This window comes from Erithacus rubecula (assembly GCF_903797595.1).
Source record: "Erithacus rubecula genome assembly, chromosome: 18".
In the NCBI taxonomy this organism is placed as follows: Eukaryota; Metazoa; Chordata; class Aves; order Passeriformes; family Muscicapidae; genus Erithacus; species Erithacus rubecula.
In genome coordinates this window covers 2,612,110-2,639,563 of record NC_136670.1, presented here as the reverse complement: position 1 = coordinate 2,639,563, position 27,454 = coordinate 2,612,110, and the positions used below count along the sequence as shown (strand labels likewise).

The 27,454-nt window shown below is 48.9% G+C and overlaps 1 protein-coding gene across 7 annotated transcripts in view; it reads left to right on the top strand.

Moving 5' to 3' along the window:
- Positions 1 to 27,454, top strand: part of CBFA2T2 (CBFA2/RUNX1 partner transcriptional co-repressor 2) — a 264,258-nt gene that overhangs the window by 225,593 nt on the left and 11,211 nt on the right. For 3 of the 7 annotated variants that reach the window (XM_079322011.1, XM_079322006.1, XM_079322005.1), the window contains 2 exons: positions 22,655 to 22,795; positions 25,910 to 26,151. In XM_079322011.1, the coding sequence (XP_079178137.1) occupies positions 22,681 to 22,795; positions 25,910 to 26,151 (357 nt within the window). In that variant the 5' untranslated portion in view covers positions 22,655 to 22,680. Of the gene's footprint in view, positions 1 to 1,783; positions 2,457 to 11,656; positions 11,763 to 22,654; positions 22,796 to 25,909; positions 26,152 to 27,454 lie in introns of those variants that run through there. The other 4 variants (XM_079322008.1, XM_079322007.1, XM_079322009.1 and 1 more) reach the window with 4 other exon arrangements.

Below are 27,454 nucleotides of genomic sequence, written 5' to 3'. Positions count from 1 at the left end.
GAAGACATCAGAGAATCCACATGAGAGCCACCGCTGTCTCCACGACCCGGCCGGGGACGGCTCCTGTTGGGGACCTCACAGCGTGAGGTGCCAGGGAGACAACCATGAGATGCAAGTCCATAGGAAAATAACTTTATTAGTTCTGGTGTTGGTGGAGCTGCTTGGTTTGTGCCTCCCTTCATTGTCTGTGTAATTTAGAGATGGTTTTTCCATCTCAGCTTATGAAATATTGAGAGCTTCAGTATTTTGCGCAACCTCCATCAGAAGTGTCAGAAGCCCCAGCGAGCTGAACTTTCTCAACTTAAATGTTTTCTTGATGTGCCTTGCCAGCAGCCCCTCCAGTGAGGACTGGGGTGCTGGAAGAAGGTGCTGGGAGACACTGTTGGATCTGCCTGTTCCCAGCCTGCTTTCTGCCTGAGCATCATCTCATGGGATGCTCCTGGTGTTTGTCTGCTGATACTTGAATGTGAGTCACTTCTTTTTTCCTAACTGAAGCATGTGGAGTTGCTGCTCATGGGTGAAGTTTGGAGGAGGGAGAGCTGCTGTAAAGCTGTGCTCCTTCTGCAGCCAGGCTGCTCTTCTCAGTGTGATGTGTTTGCCCAGCCAGGGAAGCAGCAGCACAAAGTCTCCTGCTCAAACTGCCCCCCCATTGTTGTGCAGCATCCTAGAGGAGGAGATCGTGGCCCCTGTGTTCATGAGCTCATGCCATGCCTGCTTGCAGAATGCTTTTTATTGCTTCCTTTAAAGCAGTTTTCTCCCTTTACAGCCTTTTCCCCTCCCAAAGGGAAGCAGAGGTACCTTAAACTAATTAGGAATAAGCAGCAGAGAAGCCAGGGTGAAGGGTTAGGTGAGATGCCGGGGGCAGTACCTCCAGAAGGTTTATGGACCTAGCACTTAGCAATAGCCTGCCAGAGCACTGGGGATTTCATGAAAAGGAGCATTTTGCTGCCTGTGAACAAATAACTATCCCGTCATGCCTACACCAACTGTGGAGAATTTGGCATGTATGATTTCTGGACTTTTGAAAAAGCAGCATCCCCCAGCTTGGGCAGTGGCAGGCTCTTGGTTTGCTGAACTGGGAAAGTATTGAGATCCCTGGTTCTCAAAAAAAGTAGCTGGAGAGGAAGCTGGTGTTGACTGCAGAGATTTGGAAAGGCTCAAGACCTGAACCTGTCTGCTGTACGGACTGGAGCGGTGGGTCCCTCCTGAGATGTTAAAATGTGCCTGTGCGTGGTCTGCAGGCAAAATGCAGACATTGCTTCTCTCCTGGGTGGTTTGGGGGAGCAGCAGGCTGCTTTGGGCAGAGTGAGGGGTGGCTGTCCCGGCTCGGGGCACTGCCCGGCAGCCGGGCGCGGCGTGGCCGGGAATGCTGTTGTGTAAATCCGTGTTTGCCCAGCGCCCGGCTGGCGGTGAGTGGTGCCGGGCTGATGGGATTAGTCAGGGGCCTGCAGTTAATATCTGTTGTTCACGCCGCACCTCGGGGAGCAGCGTGTCAGGATTACCAGGAGCCTCGGAGGTGGCAGAGCCGCCGCGTCTGTGCATTCATGGAGGGGCAATGGTCAGATGTTGTCCAGTGCTCCGAGCCTCCCTCACTGCTCTGACTTCTCCGGTGGAGTTTACTCACAGTATAAAACATTTCGGATTTACATTTTCCTATAACACTTCCTCTTCGAGCCGGGTAGTATGTTACACATTTAATTGCTCTTCCTTTGAATTTTCCAGTCCGTGTTTGGTACCCTTGCAACATCAGTATCTTGTTATCTTGTTGTTGCTTCTAATTGCTAACACATGCCAGCTTTTCCAGCGCCGCAAACTCTGGCACTGGGCTTGGGGAAGGGGGAGTTTGCAGCGAAGATTTACGTGCATGGGGAAACCTTCGGAAAATTAATCCTCCGGTTTAGCCAAGAGCTCATCCCGATTTCCAAAGGCAGGGCTGAGACAGAGGTGCCGCACAAGGCAGGGCTGCTCTGGGGAGCTGCTTCTGCTCCTGCCGCTGCCTCGCTGTCGCTGCCGGCCATAAACAAATTCCGTGTATTTAACAAGTTAATGTCAGGCGGGCGGCGAGGCGCTGGTAGGTGTGTGCCTGGTGACATCAGCTGGCGAGCAGCCTGGCAGCAGCGCGGCGCAGGCAGGGAGCAGGCAGCGAGCCCGGGGTGTGTGCCTCTAAGCTGGGTATTCTGGCAAGGTGGAGAGCTGGTCTGTTTGGCAGGACCTTCCCATCTGGGATCCATCTGTGTTTCCCTGGAATCGGACAGGCGGCTCCAGGCAGTGAGAAATCGCAGATGTGCGGGACCTGACACATGTCCAGCTAATGAAAGGAGAAGGCAGGCTGGGCTCCGGCTGCGCTCGAAGATCACGGGCGGAGGAGGAGGAGGAGGAAGAGCGCTTTTCTTTCTGTTTGAAAGAAACGAGGTGTATTGCACGGCAGCTGGATCCTCGCAACCTTGCTGGCTAGGGTAAGCACGGAACGGGATTATTTTGAAGCAGCGCTCGGCGTCCCCGGGGCCGTGGGGGATGCTCGGGGGGATGCTCAGCCCCGGTGCCCCGGCCAGGTTTGGGGAGCCCTTGGGTTGTGAGGAGGGCTGGAGAGAGCCCCCACCTCGGGAGCGGGGACACGGACGGGGTGGGAGCGGCGGCCGCAGCGCTTTGCCAGCCTTGCCTCGGTCCTCTGCAGTGCTGGGGAAAACTTCAATAGCCCAGCCGGCTGCAAGCGAGGATTCTGCAGCTGAAAAAACACTAAACTCTCTCTGAGGAGAGCTGTGGTACAGCTCGTTCTGGGTTGCTATGGAATGGTAATTTTTTTTTTCCATTCCCCCCCACCGCCCCTCCATGAGCAGAGTGCTGGGATTTGGTGTTTTCTGGGGAAATGGCAAAGGAGGAAGGGTTTTGTGTATTTTAGCAGAACGTGTTTTTCTGCTGTGCCTAGGCTTACTCTGGTTTTCTGCATGCTGCTATTGAAACTGGGAGGGTGGGGGGGGGGGTAACTGCAGAGGTGGATTTCTTCCATTGGCTCCCAAATTTCCTTAATTTTCCCTGTGTTTTCAGGGCTTCTCTGCATTGTGGCAGAGACTGCTCCCTTTTTGTCTTTGCACTCCTTGAGCAGCAACTGATGCTCCCAGCATCTAAATCTCCCAGATCAATCTTGTGATACCAGAACACACCTCCCCTGTATATTTTCACTGATGGGCTGTTGTCGTGCTGTATTTTCTCTTTTTCTGTTGTAATCCCTGGATCTTACTTATTTAGTTTAAACCTGCCCTTTCCCCCCCCTCCCTATCTTTTGGGAGGGGTTCAGCATTTGAAATTATTCCTCTGACCCTCTGGTATAGCTTGTAAAGATCCTTCTGTTGCATGTTTAAGCTGCTCCCCCAAATATTACCAGTTTTCTTCTGTCCCCTACACCACCACTCAGCTCCTGTGCAATGATACTGAGTTGATTTTTGTGCTGGATAAACCCTGCCCTGCTACAGGAGATGCACCAAAATCAGCACTCAAAGTTTGGGGAGCTGAAATGTGGCTGAGCATCACTTGCTGTCAGGCTGCAAAAAGAGAGAGAGGAGTATTTGCTGGGCTGCCTGGTGCAGGATGATTGATTCCCTTTGGTGTTGCTTTGTCCAGGTTGGCTTCAAACATGCCAAATGAAGGGGTTTCCTCAGGGAGAGCCTGGCTGGGCTCCCTGGCAGCATGCTTGGGCTGCAGCTCTGTGCTCGCCACTTTGGCCACTCCATGGGCCACCTTAAGGTTTTCCCTTTTTTGCAGCATGCAAGCAATTTGGGTAGAGGTTTTTAAAAATACTCTATATTGTAAGTCTGCTTCCAGAGACACACCAAACACCTCCTGTGTGTCCCTGGAGAGCGAGCAGGAGTGCGTGCCCTTCAGTATCTCATAGTGCGCCAGCACAAAGGAGTTTGAAACCCCAAAAACATCCAGCAAAGCCATACAGGGTGTGATGATAGGAGCAGAGCTGTGCTCCTCTGCTGCTGCTCTTCCCCAGTTTGTGGAGGCAGTGCAGGGTGTTGGAGCAGCTGCTCCTGCAGTCTCCTGGCGGGTCGAGCCCTGATTAAGCAAACGGAAGTTCTGCCGGCATCAGGGCAGCACGATTTGGCCATTAAACTACTAATTTGGTACAGTCTTGCTCAAGCCCTGCAGGAAACTTTTTTTTTTCCCTCAGGCTTCTTTATTTTTAAAAAGGATTTAGGATGCTTGATGAGCTGAATGCTTAGATGAGAGGTGGTTGTATTTTGGGGAAGAGGATGGCTTGAAACTCTGTTGCCTGTCCTAATAATTTTATAGAAATGGTGCAGGACATCTAAGTGAAGACACTTTTTCCCCCCTCTCTATTGTCTTCTGGATTATATGATTTCCACTATTAATATGGAAAAGATGTTTAGGCTGATATTTGGAACTACCTAGGCTTCACCCAAATGACAGGCAGTGTGTGCCCTTCACAGCCAGGTAGCACATCCAGCAGTTAGAAAAACAACAAATAATGCAAAACTCAGAGACTCCAGTGTGGGAAACCAGGAAAAAGGAGCAAAGCAAAGGCAGTTTGAGCAAATACTGCCAACAGGGAAGTGCAGCTAAGCCAAGGGAGGGATTTGAAGGGTGTGAGGAAGAAGCAGAATTGCTAAAGGCAAGGAGAATAAATCGTTAATCTGAGAACTCTATTACACAGGGAATGCCCCGAGGAAAAGAGCAGAAACTCCATTTAATAGTGAAAAGGCCAAACCAGAGCTGCCAAGCCAGGCTCTGCTCTGCCCAGGGACTGGAGCCACAGCCCCTGCTTACTTCCAAGATGCTGCTATTTTTGCAACTTGCATCTGCCGGTGTTGCAGAGGCTTGTTTAAACCTGCCAAAGCCAAGGGAGCATAGCTCACGTGAGCCCTAGGTCAGACAGTTGGGTTGGGGTTTTTTTCTGGTTTATTCTTCTCAGACTTACAGGACTGGAGTCCCCAAGAGAGCAGGGTTTCACTTAATGCTGCCTCTCCTGTCTCATGGAGTCTGAGTCCCAAATGATTTTCCTGCTGCTTTACAGAGCTGTGTTGCATCACCCAGGGTGGATTTGGGCTTGTAGAGGTTATTACTGGTTTGACAGGTTTGTGTGGTTTGACTGCAGGAGCTGAGTTTTCAAGTCAATCAGCCCTCCAGTCCCCAAATTGACCCATAAACACAGTAACCACCAGCAGCATTTAGCAGGAGGCAGTGCTCTCCCACGGTTATGGGATGGGATGGGGGAGCCAGGTGGCCTCTTGTTTTTTCCAGATCGGTTTTTTTAAGGTTTAGACAAAAACTAAGATTTGTTTGACATGTATGTGTGATGTTTATAGTATAGCTGGGGAGCTGAACACAGTCATTTGAGGACTTGGGCACATGCAGCAGATTTAAGTCAATGCTGGCTAGTTTTTAAATCTGAGCAGGAGATGCTCATAATCTGTTGCCTGTTGGCCATTATAAGAGCTGGCTTATCCATACTTGTTCTGGGCTGGATTGTAAGCTTGCCTTTATCTAGTGACGATTTCCATATCTGATTGCTCGTTAGGAACTAGGTATGAAATGTGTTTCGACAGACACTCCAGAGCAGTCCCTGGGGGCAGCGTCACTGCAGGTCTCTGGGAGTCTGTTCAACTTTTATTTTTATGATGGAGACTGCCTTAATTCATGCAGCACTCAGGGAAAACCTTTGTTTCGAGTGGGAGCAGCAGCCAGGAAGAAATGGTGAGCGGTGATCCCACAGCTGAAGTGCAGCACGGAGGGGCTTGGGTTCAGTTCCTGGGTCTGCAAGCAATTTTCTGAGGCAGGACCTTGACCTTAGCACAGCTTTGTGTGTCAGCAGCTTATGTCCGACAGGACAATAGCGATTTCAGAGGTTTCAAAGCATTTTAAAGTGTAACTATCATGCCTTTTATTGGGCTGGGCAGTGGCATTTTTATAAGCTAAGCTTAAGGTTTTAGAATAATGCTTATTGAATTTCCTCGGCGCGCTCCCGGCCGCGGGATTCCCATCTCTGGTGACTACAGCAGGACTTGGCTATTGAAGGAGGACACTCACAGGTGGCCAGGAGACCATTTAGAACAACCAGATCTGCAAAGCCAAGGGTCAGTTTTGCTTGCTCGCCTTGGCTTTGGGATGCGGTGTGATGCGGTGTGACCGTCCCTTTGCCCAGCTCAGCCCTGGGAGGCGGCAGGAGCGTGTCCAGCCTGGCGGAGGAGGAGGAGGAGGCAGGCTGGACCTGTTGCCGGCGGTGCTGGGGCGGGGGAGCGGCATTGTGCGAGCAGATGTGCGGGCGCTGCCGCGCTCGGTGCGCTGCCCGCAGCGCCAGGTGCAGCCATTGTTCCGCTGCTCCCATTCAGCGCCCGCGGCTGCCCGCGCCCGCATTGTTCCTCCAGGAAATTAGCATTAAAAACCCATCCCAAACCCCCACGTCCCTCAACTGCAGGTGACTGTTACTGGCCCCAGCTGCCACCCTTGTGCTTGATTACTTCCATATGGGGCTGTGGCAAGATGTAGGATCCGCTTATTGATTTTTTTTTTTTTTAATATTTTTCCCCTTGTTTTATTCCCACCCCACACAGACCCTTCAGTTTCAACAAAACCCTGAAATCTATTAAGCCCCCGATAGGCTCCAGTTGCTGTTACAACTGGGATGAACATTTTACAAGCAAAGCTAATTACACCCTCTCTGCTTTCTTCCTTTCTTCAGCCCCCACCCCATAAATGTAAAATAACCAGAGGGCAATTGGTAGTAAATTAAATCTTTGCAGTGTCCTGAGAGGAGGTTTCCTTGCTAGCAGGAAGAAGTCTGCTGGGCTTTAGATGTTTTGTTATTTGGGTTTGGGCTTGTTTCTTTTTTTTTTTTTTTTTTTACTATAGAATGGGAAAGTCTGGCATACTGCTGTGACACACCTATTAAAGGGACACACAGATCCCTGGGTCTGAATAGAAAAGGAAAACATAATTAAACAAGTGGGATGTTAATTTGTGAGTGTAGTCAGCTGTTGAGAGGAGCCAAGGAGAAACCCCATGCCAACTGAGAGTTACACATTTCTAGGAACAATATGATTTTTCTCCTGGTACTATTTGTCTGCAGGGCAGCAGGTTCTATTAAAGTCCAAGCCTCCCAAAATATCCTCTGGTGTAGTGTTGGCATGGAGCACCCTGGGTTTTCCTCAAGAGGGGCTGCAGGTGGTGAAAGGAGAGAGGGAGGGAGGGAGCATCCCTTGTTGCCCTGCCTGGGCATCACCTTCTGTGTCTTGGTGGTGCCCAGCAGCCACAGGATCTCTCTTGTTCCTGCTGGTGATGCACTGAGCAGTTTGTGCTGAGACCTGGCAGGGCAGGGTGACATGGAGCTGCAATGTTCCATCGTGGTACAGATGCAGGAAAGCAAACCTCCAGCTGGAAATGATCCTAGAAATGCCCCTCTCTGCTCACCAAGAGAGATGCAAGATGGATTCATAGTGGAGAATGGCATTTTATTCAGCAGAGTCTCCTGGCTAGTCTGGAATTAGACACTGCACTGAGACTTTGCTCAGATACAAAAGTCTTTAGGGACAGCTGGAGCTTGCTTGGTTGATCTCAAGATTACAAATGCAAACTTACTTATGGATGGGGAGTGGACTTGCCCTGAGGCTTTGTATCTCAGTATTGGTGCTCCACCATTTGTCACACTGACATTCACCATGACTTCCATCCTCCCTTTGACAGGTGGCACCTGCCAATGTAGATTGGGAGGATGTAAAATAAAAATTCTGGTTGCTATCTGAAAGTATTATTCAGCTGGTTTATTTACTGCATGTCCCTCTTTCCTGATCCAGACCTCTCCTGGCTTGGCTGCTTGGCATGGACCACCCAGATCTTCCTGGGAAGCATCCATGCAGGTGCAGTGGTGGGAGAGGCAGTGAATTTTAGAATTCTAAAACAATTCCAGCTCCTAGGGGTGCTGTGCAGCCTGGGGAGAGCCAGCAGGTACAGAGGGTCAGAAGGTGGATGAAGGAGGCAAGGCAGCCTCATGGAATATCTCCAGCGATTTTCCTCAGGCTTCTTTTAAACCCTTCAAAGTCAAATCTCAAACTTAGGGGGTTTCTTCTCCCTAATTAAATTAACAGGCCATATGGTGTTTACTGTGAGTGCCTGCAATATGGAAGGAGCTACCTCCTGGATCACTTTCTTTTTTCAAAAGCTGCTGCTTTACCTGATGTCACTGTTCTGAAATGTTCTTTTCAGCAGCAGGCGCAAGGGGTTATTTCTGCCACCTCAGTGCTGTTGGTGTCACCTTCTGATCCCAGGGCTGAGCTGTACCATAACCTGCTTCTGCAGCTTGCTTTGCTTTTTCTTGGCTTTTGTTAGGCCATTTTGCTGCTTAGTGTATAAGTCAGGGGTTTTTTTCATGCTTTTTCACATGCAGGTGATGATTCTTGTTCTTGGAGCTGAGGAGAATAGAAAACAAGTCAGGGTGGTTTTTTGGGGGGGTGCTGATGCTTTCTTTTAACAACTGCTACCTTTTTTTTTTTTTTTTTTTTGGTTGAAGGTAGCATGACCATCTCAGGAATATGTGAAACTGCAGGTTTTGTAGAGTTTGGTTCTTTATTAATTGACTGGTTTTAAAGAACTTACTTTGCATGTGCTGCTTTTATCTTTGCATGAAATGTGGAGGAGGAAGTGAAGACCTTGAGGAAGAAAAATCATTGGGTTTTTATAGGATCCTTGCACTTAGCTGAACAGGAAACAGAATAAGAATCAAAGTAGGAGAAGTCAAGGAATGGAAAGTTGTGGATTTTGCTGTCTGTTTTGAGCTGCCCTCACTCGTTTAGTAGGTTTTTTTGACAATCATCATTGTTATGTGTGAGTGCACTTGCTATGAGTTCACCTTGCATTTCTCCAGTGCTGTAACTTAACCTTTCTCTGCAATTTTTAACTTGTTGGTGCATCTTATCCATAGGGGCTGGGTGACCCTTCATCTCCAGCCAGTCTCAGCTTGTTGTGGGGTGTGTGAGCTCCCGGGAACAGATCCATTTGTGGCCACTGAAAGCACCCTGCCACATTAGCATATTCCTGCAACGTATGCTCCAAGGGTGTTTCTTTGCAGAGAAGCCTCTCTAAAGATAGCATCGTGAAGTTCTGTGTTGTCAACCAGGGACACTTGATCTAAAAAACAACATTTGATACACAGACAAGGTTTGCAAGTGCCATCTGGATTCTGGGAGATGAGCTAGGTTGTCTCTGTTTTGCATACACTCACCAGGAAAAAAAAAAAAAAGTGTGCAAGCAGATGAATTCTTCAGAATCACCTGAGCAGAACTGTTTAGTCCACATGAGTGTCCTCAGTGACATGGGACACCTGTGTAATGCCATACCACTGGGTATCATGTCCTTCTGGACCTTCTGAGGGTGCTGGAAATAATTCTGTAGTTCAGTGATATATTACAGAAACCCAGGTGGAATCAACTGAAATTCTCTCACACCAGTAATATTTTAATCTTCTTTCCAGCATACTGCAGGGCAGAACCTGCAATGGATGCAAAGCCCTGCAGAAATATGGGCATCTTTTTAGGGAGGTGGGGATGCAGGGAACACAGATGTCTTTGTCTGGCTTCAGTTCTGCCTGGTGGAGAGGCTGTCCTCAAACCCACGCCAGCTCTGAGAAACCTGAACACCATGAAACCCTAAAGTGGCCCTAAAGGGTTGAACAGCAAACTCCCTGTCCACATCTTCCCAGGGACATGTAGTTTATAGAATGTATTTTCCTTCAGGGTCTATTTCTTGACTTTCTAGTTATCCTCTCATATGTAAATCTAATTTGCCTAATGGGCTGGTGAGTGTAATTGAAAGGCAGCCTGCACTTACATGATAGTGAAAAGTCTCACCTGTGCCCAGGCACAGATGGGGCTCTGCCTCACTGCTGCATCATTAGAGGAAATTTATAGGCACTGTGTCACTGCCTTTGCTGTGACCAGGAGAGGAAAATGGCAGTTTAGAACAAACTTAAGGGTTTGCTGGGTTGTTTTGTGCCCTGGTCTCACAGTTTTGGCAATTGAGCTTTTCGGGTTTTTGTCTTTCCCCTGTGCTCCAGTTGATGGGGAGCAGGTTAATGCAGGTTACTGGTAACTAGTTGAGGACAACCCTAAGAATAATGAATTGGGAAGTTGTGTCTGTGCTGTGCTGCTGATGGGTTGGAAGCAAGTGCAGCAGCAGCTGAGCCAGCCCTCACTCTCCAGTCCCTCTGCATCACTGAATCTTCAGAGGTTATCCATGGAAATTCTCCACCTCTGCTGCCCATGAGAGGGAGGGAAGGAGGCACAGCAGAAACAGTTACTGCTGTGCACCCATCTCTGTTGGGATCATTCCCTGAACAGACCAAGAAGTTGTGGATTCTCCATCCCTAGAGCATTCATGTTCCAGTTGGACAGGGCTTGGGGTGACCTGGTCTGATGGAACATATTCAGGGATTTGGAGCAGAGTGATTTGCAAGGTCCCTTCCAACCCAAACCATTCCATGATTCTAAATAGTGAATTTTAATGGTTCTCCTGTGCATTCTGATCTCTCTGTGCCTGGACTCTGCAGGAGATGCTGGCTCATGGAGCTCCAGATATGTTGGGGCCCCTCTCCATTATTACCAAACCTACACCTACACCCCTCCAAAACACAGCCCTAAATGCATTCCTCCTGTGCTTCCAGCTCTGGAGCACAGTGGAAATTTCCCACAAGCTGGTCAGGCTTGGGGCACAGAGGAAGAGCCATTTGTATAGTGGTGTGAGGAGTGTTTTTAAGAGGCAGAATTGTCATCTTGGCAGGGCTCCTGCTTGTGCCACTGATGGCAGGGACTATTATCTGGGCAGCACTGGATGCACTTAGCACCCAAGTGAATGAAGTGAGCTCTCCACAGGGCTGGGGAGTCATTAGTGAGGCTTGGCTACCTCAGCAGTATCAGCAGGGAGAGGGGTGTTGGTGTGGGCAGCACTGCCAGCACCCTGCCAGGCTGCCTGGCAAAGCCACCCTGGCTGTGGGGCAGGGGACACTCCTGGCACACAGCCTCAGATGGGTCCCACTGGGAGGGACCACAGCAGGGCCTCTGGTCCCACATCCCTGCTCCAGCTGGGTCATCCCAGAGCACAGGTTGTGTCCAGACAGTTCTGCAATACTGATGGAGATGTTTGCCCTCCCTGGGCAGTCCCACACAGCAAAGGAGTTTTTCCACATTCAGGTGCAGCTTCTTGGGCATCAGTTGTGCCTGTTCCTCTTGTCCCCACAGAGCAGAGTCTGGTCCCTGCTCTGACCCTCCCCTGCAGACACTGACACAGGGATGGAGTCCCCTCTGGCACTTGTAGGAGCTTGTAAATAATGAGGATGAAAGAGATTTCCTAAATCTTTCCCAAGTTCCTCCTTGATTTCTTGGACAACTTGCCCAGATTTGGATAAAGTCTGGTGGAGCTTTAGCCCTGGAGCTGGCTGGCAGTGCTGAGTTCCTGCTCCTCAGCCTCCATCTGGAGAAGGGAGACTCTGTGTTAGACTCTGCTTTATATTTGGAAATTGTATGACTTCAGAGACCCAAGGGGGATGTTTTTCTGTATCCGTCCTTGATTGCTTCATTTTGGGTTTGTGGTAGAACTTGGTTAGTGGTTTGTTTTGCACTGGATTTGGTTTCTGTTTTCTTTTTGCTATAATGACCATCATTTTCATCTAAACTGGCCCCTCTGACTATGAGCTGCTGGACTGCTTCCTTCTCCAGATGGTCAGGATTTGTACCTGGTCTGTGCTTAACAAACAGGTTTGTTGTTAGTTTTAGAGGTTGTTTTTTTTTTTTTTTTCTAGTTTAATATAAGCTTTTGTAATAGCTTTGGGTGTCCTTGGTATTATTTGTGCTTCTCTGTGGTCACATTGGTTGTTATGGATTAAATGTGGTTTTCTGCCTTGAGATCTCACTTCTTTCAGAAGTGACCTTGCTTTTTTTAATTGCTGTTATTTACAGTTATTGCTAGTGGTGCTTGAGCTGCTGGCACTGCTGCTTTGTGTCTGCCTGGTATGAGGAGATTTTTTTCTACCAGTTTGTATTTTACTCATTTGGAGTACTCTCTACTCACTGGATACTCCTACTCTTAAACCCCAGACCTGGTGTTCCTGTTCTCATTTGCCCAGATCCCTGTGTGCTCAGTGATATTCAGGGTTCTCTAAGCAATCCAGATTTGCTCAGTGCTGGTAGTTTTCTGATGTCAGTGCTGATTTTAAGGTTGATTTACAGTGTTGGGGACCAAAGCATCAAGCATCAGAGTCTGGAAGATGAGGACAGCAATAGGGATGTCTTCTTAAATGGTTTTAAAGCTTGACTTTGAACTCTTCCTGCATGTCTTTAGTAATCAGGTTTAAAGCTCCCAAATCTTCAGTCACTGGGTGATTTTTAGGTGGGTTTGAATTCATCCTTTTATTTAAAAGTTTTAATGATTTTTCAGGCTATTCCTCTTTTTCCTTGTGTTGCTTGAGTTTCTGAGGTGCTGCAGGGTGTGTTGCCCTGCTGTGCAGACCCCTGGGGTGTGTCAGTGTGGGGTGGGGACCTGCCCAAGCCATGGGCAATGCCTGTGTTTGCTGTACCAGTGAATCAGGATCACTGTGCAGGTCCAATCCAATCTCAGGGGTGCCTGGGAGAAAGGACACGTTTGCACAGACAAGGCTATCACTCCCAAAGGAGCTGCTGTGGCTGAAGGATTTCTGGGTTCTCTGATGACAAAAAACTGGAGTAAACCCTGCTGTCCTCATAACCATCTCTGGGAGCTTTTATACAGACCATGCACATCCCTGTAGGAACTTGTCCTGCATGTGGCCAAATTTATTCCCAGCAGCTAATTGGGAGCAGAGGCACAGGGGTGGGCAGGAGCTGTGGGATTGGGATCTGAGCTCACCTGGCACTGTGATAATGGGTATCACAGCATCCCTCAGCTGCTTGGGGTTAAATATGCACCAGGCAGTGCAGTGGCCTCCCTCGATGGGGTGCTTTTCTCAGAGGAAACTCCCAAAATGATTGTCCTTGGGGAGGCAGGGATTCATCCTGCAGTGAGCAGGATGCTCACTGTGCTGACCCAGAAACAGCATCCTTCTCAGCACCTCTTACATTTCTTATGGGATTGGCTAGAAAATGCCCTCCTTTCCCACAGCTTTTCCTCCTGGAACTGAGAGCTGGGATATAAAACACCAGGCAGTGAAAAAGGAGGTTTGCTGACCCGGTGACCATCACTTTTGGGATGAACCAGACTGCCAGTGCAGAAGCTGCAGGATTCCCCTGTAAGGGAAGGGAAGGGGGTTCTCCTGGGGAAGCCATGGCAGTGCCAGGCCTGCAGTGCTCCTCTGGATGTCCTGGAGCAGCTCAGCAGGGAGAAGGGCAGTGCTGCAGGGTAGGAGCTGTGCCTGGCTGCGTGTGCTCCTGCAGGGACCTGCTCTGTGCACATTGCCCTTCATCAGCTCCCTGGGAAAAGGGGAAAGGCAGGCAGAGAGGAGGGTCAGGGTCCTAAGTGGTGGTGGGATGAATTTGTGGCTTAAATCTCTTACAGTGGAGTTTTAAACCACAAATGCTGCTCGGACACCTCTGATTGCAGCATTTGTGTGAGAGGCTCTTGTGAGAAGCAGCAGAGCAGCCAGAACCCCCTGGGAATGGTCCCCTTGGATGAGAGAACCCTGTAACCCTCCCTGAGGCTCCCCCAGAGCTGCTCTGAGATGCCCAGCAAGGGCTGCAGTGGTGCTGCAGGATCCTCCATGGGCAGCTGTGGGTTCCCTGGGCAGTTCCTTGGGTCACTCCTAGGAGCCTGCTCCAGCAGCTCTGCTGTTCCCAGGCCTCTTTAAATCAGTGCATGCCTTCCTATTGACTGTTCCGAGCTGCAGAGAGCCCCTTGGAGCTAATTAGTAATTAGAGGATGCCAATTAACCACGGTTCCCCAGGCTCTGCTGCTTTGCTGGTACTGCTGGGTCGGAGAAGGAGGGAACAAAATGGAGCCCAGTGTGAATGTGTTTCATCTGGAGAGCAGGAGGAGGGTGGAGCTGCTTGTTAAATGGCCAGCAATCCAAGTTTTAAAAGGATTTATGAGGGCTAGATAAAATCATGTCCTAAAGGCTGTCTCCAAGCCTCTGTTAAGGTGGAAAATGCTTTCTAAACTTAGAGCTTGTTTCACTGTGTTTCCCCTCTTTTGGACCTCCCAAAATTTTACAGGTACAAAAGTTCCAGCTTTATTTACTCTATGGTGTTTAGCCTAAGCAGAGTGAAAAACAGATTTGCACTCTCAAAATTACAGTGCTCAGTTGTTCTTATAACCTGTGGATTATATGTCTGCCCACCTTTGGAAATGTGCTCCCTAAACAGTGGCAGAATTTAAGGAATGCTCCAAAGGGAAACAGGCTTTTGCTGCCATTGCCAGGGGACATTTGGTCATTCAACCATGAGTTTCTCACTTGTTGGATCACTTCTTACTCTCTGGTGTAAACTTGGTGTTCACTGGACCCCAGAGGGGTGAATCCATGGCCTTGATGCTCTGGGCAGGGAGTAATTTCAGACCTTTTGGGAGTGTAACCCCCTAAAGACAGCTCTTAAAATTCATTTTTCTATCTAAAAAGTAGCTGAGATGGTAAAAATGCTGCTTTTATTTTATGTTTTTAATACAAACCCATTTAACTCAATTCTTGCTTTCACTCTACACAGCATTTACAGTAAATAAAACCCAAATCTCTTTTACCCTAACATCTCATCTCCCCACGTGTAGAATGGCTGCAAAATAATCATTAAATAAAAAATGCCATCTTTGATAGCAGGCTGTTGCTCCAAGCCTTTCTCTGTGGTATCCCTCCTGTACATGTTGTGTCTGGGCTCCACCAGCCTCGGGAGCTGTTAATCTTCCTGGTGTTTTCTTCCCTGAGGCAAATGAGACACAGATGTTCCCATCTGGAAACTTTGCTCCTGCCACCGTTGTTCCAGTCAGAGCTTTGGAGAGCAGTGCAGCAAGCTGAGGTTTTAAGAACTAATTTTTTTTTTTTTTTTAATTTTTTTTTTTCCATGATTGTGATAATTGCTTGTTTGATATCTGTAACTGCTTTCATTTTTAATTCCTAGTGCTTTAGCCCAAGGAGTAAATAGTGTGGAGGAGGAAATATTTCTTAATATTGTTATGGGAGTGGGTGATCTAAAAAAAAAAAAAAAATCTGTAATGTTAAATGGAAGAAGGAATTAATGAAAAATTACCAAAATACTTAGCAGTAACTAAGCAAATGAATTATTGAGCAACTCTGGCTTTGCTGAATGAGTGCCCTGTCCCGGGTTATAACCCAGCCAAAGGGGTGGTTTGGGGAGGCTGTGTCACTCCCCTCAATCCCCAAAGTGCTTCCTATCCTAAAACTGCAGTGCAGGATTCCAGGAATATGTTCTCCTGGGCTATATTCCAGGGTGGCTGTCTCTGGTATCCATTCAGCTGGGGAGGATGAGGAGGGTTCTGTGCCCTGGGACACCATGGGCTGCCTGGCAGAGCTCACAGCATCCCTTTGAGACAGTGATGAGAAAAAGCTGCAGCCAGGGACATCAAGGGATGAACTTGGTCCCCAAAATTTATTTGTAGGGATGTTAGTGGTGTGGGAAGGGAATGGCTGTGGTGTGGTGGCTAGAGCAGCAGCAGATGCTGGGTGGAAATGGCTGTCAGGGTAACTATTCCCTGCCTCCATGGAACAGAGAGCAGGACAGTGGGGATTACCACAACAGGCTTCTGTTCTTGTAGAAGCAAGATGAGCAGAATTTGGGGGCTTGATGTGCAAGAGCTGTGGGTGTGTTGGGTGTGATAGTCTGTGGGGTGAATCCTGCATCCTGGCCCCAGGGGAGAGCAGAGCTCGGGGGCAGGAGTGCCGTGCAGGCAGGTTGGTGCTGCTGCCTCTGGCATGGCCATGGCACAGGCAGAGCTGGAGCTGCAGCCACCTTGTCTGGCTGGGAGCTGCTCTGAAATCCAACCTGTGCTACTGCTGAGTTCCTAGAGCCAGGCACATTAATAGGATTTTATAAAAATCACTGAAGGGCAAGACGGATAAAGATCTGCAGTCTGCCTTCAGGAATAAATTATTAATCTTATTTCCCTTATTAACTGCTTTCTGGACTGCTTGTGAACGATAACATACTTTGCTCTTTCAAGTTCTTCTATCTGAGTTTCACATTGAATTGAGATTTAAAGTGAAACAGCTGTGTGTGGGAGAGGACTAGATGGCAATGGAGATACACGCGTTTATTTTTGATTTATAAAATGCCTATCCCAGGCTCAGCAGCTCCCTCCTGTGTGATGCAAGGCTCTCCTGAGAGGTGCTGAGCCCTCTCCACTCCCACAGCATCTTACAGCTCAGGAGCTGGGATGTGCCATAAAACAGAGCTAAACAGGGTAAAAATAAGCTGATCACATGGAGTGGAGGCAATATCTGTACAGTGACATGAGCTACCCATGCCACTGGTGCTGGAGTAGTATCCTGGCCAGGGGGAGGGAGAGACCTCGTGTGACCAGCCCTTGCTGGTGACCTGGTTATGCCACACACTCCTGTCTCCCAGTGCTGGTTGTAAATCACCTTTTGTTGACTTGAGCAAAGAGAGACCTCCAGAAACCACCCCACAAGCAAATAAATGTCAGTATTTGTAGAGAGAAGTCATACTGACTGCAGACCTTCCAGTGTCTCACTCTCCTCCAAACAGGGACAGACCCAACCATCCTTTTTTATGAAAGCTGCTGTATTGGCTGCCTTGTTCCTGATGCTTATCTTCAGTCTTCCCCCTCCATTGCTTTTTGATGCAGCAATGCTGCAGAAAGATAAAACATTACTTTTCCCTTGACGATGTGATTTGAGTTTGAGCTTGGGGGAAGCTGTCTGGAAGCAGGTGAGGGAGGGAATTGTGGTGGAGAAGTGGTAAATGGCATCTTCTGGAAGCCTGAGTAATGATGCTCTTGCTTTGCATGTAGATCACTTCTCATCTGCATGCCTTGGAGAGCTGCAAAGGTGCTCTACAGATGGCTTAGAGCCATCAAGGGGAGGGAAAGGCAACCTTGGAGCGGAGGAAAGATGTTAATAAAATTTAAATGTAATTCTTCCCATTTCTCAGTTCCTAAATGTGAAAAATATTAGCTTGGTGGAGACTGAAAACAGATGGTGAGCAGTTGGAGCAGATAAGCATGTTATTCAAAATAAACATTCGCCAAAGCTGGGGAGGTGGCGAACCATATTTCGTTTCACCCTATTTACATTATCAGGTCAGGTTACACTGATGCTGCCTCTCGTCTGCATGCAGACATCAACAGGGACCCTGTGAGGAGCCAACTGCAGCACTCCTCCTCTCTGGGGACATCAGGGCTGGGCTTGGGCATTTCCCTGGCTCCCCCCAGCAAGAGACATGGAGCTAGCTGCAGAATTATAGAACAGTTTGGGTCAGAGGGGGCTGTTAAAGGTCTGTCCCTCTTCAGTTCCCTCTTTTCAGTGGCCTCTCTATCAGTTTAACCAGCTTTGGCACTACTTTGTCTAAAAGCCAGGGGTCTGATCTGTGTAAATAGTGGGGAAAAAAGTTCCAAGGCCTTGTAGGAGGGGGTCATTTTGCTGACTTGTAAATGATCTATAATTCATAGTTCATATAACAATAGATTAATAAAATTCATAGATTGATACAATTCACTGGACCTCTAGCCCCAGTGCTCACCTGAGGTCTCAGGGCCAGTGGAAAGAGATGTGGCTGGAGGATGGCTGATCTGCCTTGCTTTGAGGGATGTTTTGGGATGGATGAGTGGATGGATGGATGGGTGGATCACTTTTGGGGTGTCTGTCCACTGGCTCTGGAATAAGCTCAGTGGATGAATGACGTGGGTGATCAGAGAATTTCTCCTGCTGGAGCCAACCTTGGCTGTTGTTACTGGGACAGTTTTGCAGTCCCTTGCTCTCAAGAGGCAGGTGTGAATTTGGGGCTTTTAACTTTTTGGGGTGAGGAGAGGCTTTTTAGGTTATGAACATGTTCTGCCTGTTCCAGATGAAAGTTGAAAACATCTGCTTTGATTAAACCTTTCAGTCTGAAATCATTACTTGCTTTCCCTCCTTGAGGCTGAACCACTGGGCAAACCCTTGTACACAGCCTTTTACTCAAAAAATACCTTTGTAAATTTACATATTTTCAATGTAACCACTTAGTGCTAAAAGCTTTGTTGACAAGGTCTGATTTGGAGGCTGTTCTGTGTCCTGCCAAGGGGATAAGCAAACCCTTACCTGGGCATAGCTGCTGGTGTGGCAGGGCTGTCTCATGTTTCATGTGGTTTTCTCTTATTTTTTCCAAGATATTTCATGGTTTGACTTCTGCAGAAAGCTGGAGAGCTCAAGTCTGGCACATGAGTTGGTGAGATACAGTTCAGGCTCTTTGCAGTTTATTTACAAATGAGGGCTCCAAAATCACTCCTGGGGCAGGCAGGTTTCTCCTTCCTCCTTAACTCTCATGCCATGGAATCAGGGAGAATCCTACCTGTGCATCAGGAATGGCTTGAAGATATCACTCAGGGAGGTGACTGGATTCAGTTGTGCCCATGCAGACACTGCAGTGTAAGTTCATTTAAAGCATCCCCATTTTCTGCTCTGTTGCAGTGGCTCTTCCTCTCTCTTGCCTTGGTCTCAGCAAATCCATGGCATTGCCAGGAAATTTAGATCAAAGCTTTCTCATGAACAGAGTGGATTACCTCTTGATACTGCCTTGAATTATATTTTAAACTTTGGGAAGAGGATGAGGAGGAGACCATTTGTGTCTGTCTGCCTCACTGTCACTCTCCTCCAGTTCTTTATCTTGTTTTTTGGGGGAAGTATCATCCAGTTCTTCTCATGCACTGTTTTTACTTACTTTTCATCACTTAGTTTATTCTCTAATTGCCAAAGGAATTTAAGGATTAATTTCAATTCCGGGCTACTTGAGATACTCCCTAACTTGTTGCTGTTTTTTTTTCTTCTCCCTTTTCCCTTTTCTCAGGCCCACATGCACGAAGAGATTAATAAAGCAGCTTATTTATACAGTTTATAGTGCAAGTAAATGCTGAGGTTACCCATCACAGCAACACTCTTTGTACTAAACACCATAGGTGGAAGTCTTCTTTAAAGAAAATGGATAGGATGAGATCTGTCTGGAGTTGGAGTTGAACCTGCCCCCTCTGAAATGGGACTGCAGGAGTGGCACTTCTCTGAGGATCTATTGACACCCCAGATTTTATCTAGTCTTGTCCTGTTGTCTCACTTTGCTCTTCCTCCTCTCCAGAAAGGAAAGTCATCAGCTGCACTTCATGCTGACATATGTTCCTCTTTAATTTGTTACGCCAGGATGGGAACTGGAGCAGTGAAGGAAATCTGGTGCACACCAACAGCCAGATGAACCCAGGGAGGGCTCCAGGTGCAGTCACAGCTCTGGGGCTCTCTTGCACACCTGGGCTCCCTAAATGGGACACACAAATATCTAGGGCAGGAGCACAGGCTGGTCTGTGCCCAGCCAGCAGCACGAGCTGAGGTCTGTGAAATCTGCACTGCACAGCCCACCACTGCTGGGAGGAGATGGAATTCCTGCATGCAGCCAAGGCTCAGACAGCATCTCATTGGGTTTCATTTTCTCTGAGTCACCCTCCCATGGGAAATCCCAGTGTGTCTGAGGCCAGGGAGGCAGCTCTCCCACCCAGGTGTCCTGGTCACCCTGGGCAGGTCCTGGAGCAGAGCTGAGCACCTGTCACTGCAAAGTTTGGACATTTTGCAGCTTAGCAGCCAAAGTGTTGTGCCACAAATGTATCTGGCCTCCTTCCTGCTTGGAAAGTAACAACAGCATTTGTATTTCTAATCCAGGTAAGGTTTGGAAGGAAGAGTTTTTGGTTCCAGTTTGGGGAGATATCTTGCTCTGGTGCTTGGAGCATTCAGTCATTGACAACAATTATTATTATTAGAGTGTCATCCAAAATCTGTGATGGCATTTGACTCTCTAGGTGAGTGACACAGCTGAGTGACTTGCACATGTTTTCAGGAGCATCTCTGCATCCTCCCTGTGCATGTGGAGGCAGTGCTGAAAAGCTGCTCTTGTGAGCCAGTAAATATTTCCAAGTGGTGGAAGTGAAAGAATGAGTCCAGGAAGGGAGCCTTCCTTCAGGGAGCAGCTCACTGGCTCAGTTTTAGCCCCAGGTCAGCTCAAGGCTGAGTCAAGCCCTTGGTCACAGCCTAGTTTGCTCAGATGATTCTCATTAAATGGACATGTTTAGGCTAAAAATGACGAGCTTCAGAAAGATGGTTTTTATCTGCATTTATAGATGCCCCAGGTCATTAGCAGGAAGCTTTTAAATTTAACAATCCTGTTTTCTTCTTGTCTGTTGGAGTGGGCTTGGAAAGGAAGGTGTTGGCTTCTTGTGGGCTTCAGTTTTGGTGTCTCACACAGTAGCTGGTTTTATTTTGGGGTTATAAATTCTATGTGAAATTTATCTCCCTCCTTGTAAATTCAGCAAATAAGTTCTGCTTTCTTAATGTGCCCTAGGAGGAACCTTTTAGGGAGGAACAGGAGAAAATGCAATGATTTCATACTCTCCAGAGTATGGCAATATCAGGTTGGCCATGTACACCTGGGAAGAAGAGGAGGCAGATGGGTGACAGTGGGTCCCTGGATGGTCACTGAGCAGCTGACACAGAGTGCTGGAGAGGCACAATTAATGCTGTTTTGATAGAAGAATTTGGGTCATTTAGCAGTGTTTCCCTTCCTTACCTGGATGAGGCAACTCAGACTTTTTGTGGTAGAAATACCCCTAACTTTGTACAAAATCTCACTGTTCTGCTGCATTTATTTGGAGAGGAAAGAAAGTCAAGGGGTTTTCCCTGCTCTTGCTGATAAACTCACCTGCTGGAATAGGTGCTGACATGTATAAATAATGTCATGTTCCTACATCAAAGCATGGTTATTCATCTGAATATCATATTCATGATATTATATGATATATGGGAATGACAGGGAGAGTCTGCACATCAGGGTTCAATTGTGTGGAAGCTGGACCACATGTACAGTAGTTTGCAATATGGGATTAATGTAGTTATTATATATTAAAATTAATAGTAGTTTCCCATGGTTTCAATATCTCCCCATTTCATGAAAGCAAAGCCTAGAGGTTTTTCCTTTTCTTGAAAGCAGACTTAGATAAATGAAGACACAAATGTTCTAGGACGTGGGTTTTGTAGCAATTCCAACCCAAGTTATTGCACCTGTACTGACAGGGCAGGAAAACATGGATTTTCAGATCATCCCTGCTTCCCCTTCCTGCAAACAGCAAAAAGAAATGCTTGCAATAACCAAGTTCATTTGTTACCTTGCTGGCATTCCCCATGACTTGCCATAAGGAAAATAAATGAGGCAGCTCGGTGGCAGAGCAGGTGCTGGGGCTGACAGAGCAGATCCCAGGCAGCAACACAAGGGCTCAGGTGCCAGTTTGTGTTTTCTCTGCTCTTGACAGCAGCGTTTTTGTTGTTGGGAGTCCAGAAGTAGCAGGTTTGGGTTGTATTTCAGTGCAGAATTTTGCAACCTATTCAGTGCTCTATGGGAATGCAGCATTTAATTGCTTTGCCCTGGCTCAAAAGCTGAGTTTCTTGCAGCTGACAGATACTGGTAAGAACTGTGGATAAGAAGTTAAATGGTAATGGTCCCAAGGCCAGATTGCATCACTGGAGAGGTGGAACTTGAGCTCTGTCACAGCCTGAGCTGGAGTGCAGCTGGATGTGCTGGGGACCTGGCCGTGTTTCTGGGTGGGACAAGCTGCTCACATCTCATTAGTGAGTTAATTGAGCAAGGGAAGAGGCAGCTTGAAGGAGCAGAGAGTGGGAACCATCATCTCAGAGGGGTGTTTTCTTTGGGGTCATGGACACTGGAGATGCTGGCAGTGCAATACAGAGTATCCCTGGAATGGGACTGGCTCCCACGGGAGCTGTGCTTTGGAGATCTTTAGGCTTTGTCTCCAGAGGTGTCTGCATTCTAAAAGCCAAAAATACCTCAAAACACCCCTCTCAAAACAAACAAACAAAAAAAAAAAAAGTATCCCCCTGTTGCATTAGGATGTTTCTTCCTTCTTGTCTGTGAATCTGATGCCAGCCACTGGAGCTGGGAGTGTGGTCACACTGCTCCCCTGAGCTGGGACATACCTCAAGGCTGGAAAGGAAGCTGCAGTTTGAGCTGGTGATAGATGAGACACTAGAGACTGCACACAGGAGTGGGGCTGTGAGTAGCTGGTATCAGCTCACCTCTACAGCCCCAGGCCCATTCCAGTCACTTCTGGCACAGCCCAGGTTCAGAGTACTTGTTGCATGTTTCACAGAGGTTGGGATTCCTCTGGAGGGCTCAAGGTGAGTGTGGGCACATCTGGGGAGTATCAGAGATCTTAAATAGGGGCAAAGCAAACTGTCAGGAGCACTTTGGGCAGAGGGGTGAGGAGATGGAGTCAGGGGCTGGGATGGTGAGCACAGACAGCATGGTGAGCCTGAGCCCGGGTGCCTGTGCCAGCTCAGGGCTTGCAGAGCGGCGTGGGAGCCTGGCGTGACTTCCCCCGGCTCTTATCTTCACCCTGCAACCGCTCCTGCCATGCCAGGGGGAAATGCGTGTTGGTGACTGTCACTAAGCCCTGCCACCTTCCCTTGGTACAGTTGCTGGTGAGAAGAGGGTGCCAGTGATGCCCGGATCGCCCGTGGAAGTGAAGATCCAGTCCAGGTCCTCTCCTCCCAACATGCCGCCGCTGCCGCCCGTCACCGCCGGCCCCCGGCCCGTGTCCTTCACTCCGGCCGCACGTAAGAGCCCGGCCCTGCTGGAGCCGGGGGAGGCTCTGCTCCTGGAGCTCACGGGGCTGTCCCAGCCAGCAGCCAGGCACGGCGCTGGGGCTGCCTGGCAGGGGGTGGGAGCGGGGCTGTCCTGCAGGTCTCTAGTGCATGCAGCACATGGAACAGGGTGTGTAACCCCCGCTGCCTCTCCTGCTCCTGCCCTGCTCCCCATGGTGCATGCAGCACATGGAACAGGGTGTGTAACCCCCGCTGCCTCTCCTGCTCCTGCCCTGCTCCCCGTGCTGCTGCCTCCAGTCCTTCCCTTCGCAGGTGCAGCCTTCATTTTCACCATAAACTCCTTAAGAAATTGAATCTTTTATCAGGCCAGCTTCAAGCAAGCCAAGAGCTGAGCTTTCCTCTTTATCTTTTGGAGGAGTTAATTCTCACTCTGCTGTATCTCACTTTGCAGGCAGCATTCCTGCAGCTGAGATTAGAAAGTTTTTCTTTTTTTTTAATTTCCCAGCCTTGAAAATTCCTTGCTGTCCATCCAGATTCTCTTTTCTCCATCTTCTCTTTATAATCTTTCCTATTAAGCCACAGTCAGTCCTGATCCTGCCCAGCTGTAGCACAGCCTTGCACCCACTTCTAGCTGAGTGTTGCTCAAAGGTGACTCCATGGATGGAAAGGACCTCCAGCCTTTTCTTACAGACTAGAAAAGGTCTTTTTTTTTTCCTTCTTTAGCCAACATTTAAGCCATTTAATGTCTTTTTGAAAACATTGTTCAGACCAAAGCTGCTTTACTTTGTTAGGCATGGAGTTATCTGACCCCCACACATGGCATGTACATATTTTCCATGCTCTCCTCACCCCTTTTCCCTGCACAGGGTGTTCCCTAGCTGCTTCTCATTGCTGTGCTGCCCATGACAGTGTCTGGGCTATCTCAGAGTTCCATGCTGGCAGTGGGATTTGGAGATTTCCAGCCCAGCCTCCTGGAGGACACTCTGTGATGTGCTGCACGGTGCTGGCAGCAGCACTAATCACCGGGTTATCCCGCCAGACACATTGTCCCCATCTTTATGTGCTCAGGCGTTTTTAATGGCTCTCCTTTTGCTCAGGCAGAAAAAGACCATTAGCAAAGTGACAGAAATTAATTTTTCCAATGAGGATGCTTGGCACGCTGTTAAGGGCCAAGAAGCCTGAATCTGCTGATTGCAGATGACTTAATTGCCTCTTTCCAAGATAGATGAGAGATCAGACCTGTGGTGAAGTTCCTCCTTGCTCTTTCATTTCTCAGTTGCACCAGAGGGTCTTGGTCACTCAGTGGGGGTGGGACCTGCCCTGTCAAAGCCCACAGCTTGGGCAGGTGAGGTGGAGCTTTGGAGCAAAGCCATGCCAACACAGGGTTGGAGAAGCAGCAAAACCTTTCACTGTGTAGAACCTAAGGCATAATTTAAGAGTAGCCTTAGATGAGAACTTTGTTCCCAGGAATGTTATCATCATTAGCAGTCCCACTGGTCTGGGTATACTGCCTTGCCTGTGCTCTCCCCTGGAAGTGGAGGTGGCAGCCTGGCTGTGTGTGGGGCAGGTCCTGGGGCTGTGTGTGGGGCAGGTCCTGGGGCTGTGTGTGGGGCAGGTCCTGGGGCTGTGCAGGATCAGATAAGTGCAGCTGCCCTGTGGTGGTGCTGTTGCAGGGGGTCAGGAGGGGTGAGCCCAAACACACAGAGCACGGTTACAGGGCTGGATCTAACGGCAGCCCCCGGCCACCACCACCTCTGCTGCCCCCTTGGCAGCCTCTCCCGAGGGTCCCCACAGCCCCAGGGGTGTCTCTCAGCCCCTCTTTCTCCTGAGGTATAAATAGAGCCCAGACTTTCATCTGAAAGAATAAGAGGAAGTGAAATAGAGAAGGGGGAAAGTGCCTCAGCTGTGGCTGCCAGAGAGCACGGAGCTGCACAGCCCTTGTTTGAGAGGAGCTTCTCTTGGCAGCTTCACCCTATTTATAACCCTTTTATAGTGAAATAAAGGCCTTTGTGAGTAATTACAGAAAGGCCTTGCCTTTCACACTGCTCTGGTGTACTCTGGGGAGCTGTACCTGTGGGTACATCCTGATGTCCCTGTTGCTTTGCTGCTGTGGAAGTGTGAACAGGAGTTTTTCAGGTTGCTTTGCTACATAACAAAAGGCATGAGCTTGCACTGTCTATGTACCTCCATCCTCTCAGTGCTGGCCTTCACCTTCATCTCATCATCTGTCTGTGAGGGCTGTCACCCCTTGGTTAGCAGGAACCCCCTTTGATGGTCTCTGTAGCCTTATCTTTCCTTGCATCTTAACTGACTCTGGTTAAGTTTCCCTCCTGTGCTCACCACGAAGGTCCAGGTGTGTGGAGCCTTTCCAGCCTCTGACCCTGGTATGCCCCAGAGTGGTTTAACTGTTCAAGCACCTCCTGTTTTCTCTGAAAAGCCCCTCACCGGCTTCATCAGGATTTGGTATGATCCTCCTGAAGCTGCAGCAGAAATGTTGGCATCTTTTCTTGCAAGTTTCTGCTCCTCCCACAGGTAAGGTGGGAGGCTCTGCCAGGTGGTTTCAGGGCTTCTCTGAACACCATCACTTAAAATGGGTTTTATACCTTGTGGCTCCCTTGTCAGCACTTAAATCCATAAAGGATTCAGGGCTGGGTTTTTAAGGATAAACCCAGTGGATCAGCTATGACTCTATTTCCAGTGATGTGCTTTTCACTCTGAAATTCTGGGTTTATATTGAGCTGGGGCCCCAGTGCACAGCTGCTCATCAGACAGGGCTCAACATTGCACAACCACAGTGTGGGGATGTCAACAATTTATCCTAATCCCTTGCTGAGTTCCCAGCCTTCCAGCCCTTCAGACTGTTTCGACATGCTCACCAGTTACAGGAGGCAAAGCTGCAGATGGGAGCAGGTTGGGAAAAACAACTGTGTTTGCAAAACTCCCTGTAAATCCCCAGGGAGGGATGGCAGGCTCTGCCAGCCCTCCTCAGGGGAGGTGGAACCACCTGAGCTGCCCCTCAGCAGCAGCAGCAGCAGCCTCCTGGCTGGAGGATGGATGCAGTCCAGCAGCAGAGCACAGGGATGTGCCCATGTTGTGCTCAGCATGGCTTCTGTGTCCCCTTTGCAGTGCCCAACGGAATAAACCATTCCCCACCAACACTGAACGGGGCCCCATCCCCACCCCAGAGGTTCAGCAACGGCCCTTCCTCATCCTCCTCCTCCTCCCTGACCAACCAGCAGCTCCCAGCCACGTGTGGGGCCCGGCAGCTCAGCAAGCTGAAGCGTTTCCTCACCACCCTGCAGCAGTTTGGGAATGACATCTCACCCGAGATCGGGGAGAAGGTCCGCACCCTCGTTCTGGCACTCGTGGTAAGTCCTGCTCCATCCCAGCCTGCCTGGCTGTTCCCAGATCCTGGCACTCAGTGCTGTCTGTTTGCATCTTTGCTGAGCAAGACTCCTATGTTTGTGCTTCTTGAGAAACTCAATTACTTCTTTTTTCTTGCCTTTGCTGTGTTTCAAACAGCTATTGGTCCAGTGGCTTAGGCATGAGCTTGTGTGCAGCTAAACTGAAGGAAACCTGGAAGGAATTGGACAAAACTTTTCTGTGAATCGTGGAATCACAGAATGGTTTGATTTGGGATCTTAAAGATCATCTCATTCCTTACCCCTGCCATGAGAACACCCTTCATACCAAAATGAACAGGTCTTGCTGCAGAATTGTATCCAGTGTTTGCATTTCTACAGGATAACAGGGAGAAATGCTGTCCAGTGCATTAGACATGATATTCCATGTGCTTTATAAAGACATGGAGTGACAGGACAAGAGGCAATGGCTTTAAACTGAAAAAGAGGAGGTTTGGATTGCATATTAGGAATAAATTCTTCCCTGTGAGGGTGCTGAGGCCCTGGCACAGGGTGCCCAGAGCAGCTGTGGCTGCCCCTGGATCCCTGGCAGTGCCCAAGGCCAGGCTGGACAAGTCTTGGAGCAGCCTGGGACAGTGGAAGCAGTCCCTGCCCATGGCAGGGGTGGAATGAGATGGCCTTTAAGGATGCTTCCAACCCAAACCATGCTGTGAGCAAGGACTGAGGCCCTGGAGCCCTGGGCAGCTGTGGTCCCGTGGGGCACCCAGTGGGGCACCTGCACTGATCTGTTTTTAGGCACATTTTCTTTTGAGGCTCAGCAGGCACTGCAGGGAGCTAGACTGCAGCAGCCTGGAGCATTTCTGCTTTCAAGGTTGGCAGCAAACCTGTCCATGTCCTCAGGGTCACTCCCAGGGCTTAAGCACTGGATATAAAATGCTGCTGCTGCATTTAGATAGCATATTTAATTCCATGGATGTAGGATGGTACCTTAGCCTACCCTTTTGGGGAGGGAAGGAGAAGCTGTCCAGGTCCCTTTGGCTGTTGTTCTAACCCCAGACTGTGCTTCTTGCTGCAGGGGTGAGTGTTGTATGTGCAGATTATCAAATGCTGCTGTCCCAGGGATTCCCCAGCCTGAGCAGCCCCAGGGGAGGCACAGCTGGACCAGGAGAGGACCACAGTGAGCAGAAGGCTGATGAGACTCCATGGATAGGTTAGATCAGGAGAACTGAAAAGGAGGAAGGGGAGGAAAGCGTGCAGTTCTGAGCAGCTGGGATCAAAGTCTGAGTCTCCACAGCCTGCCCCAGCATGC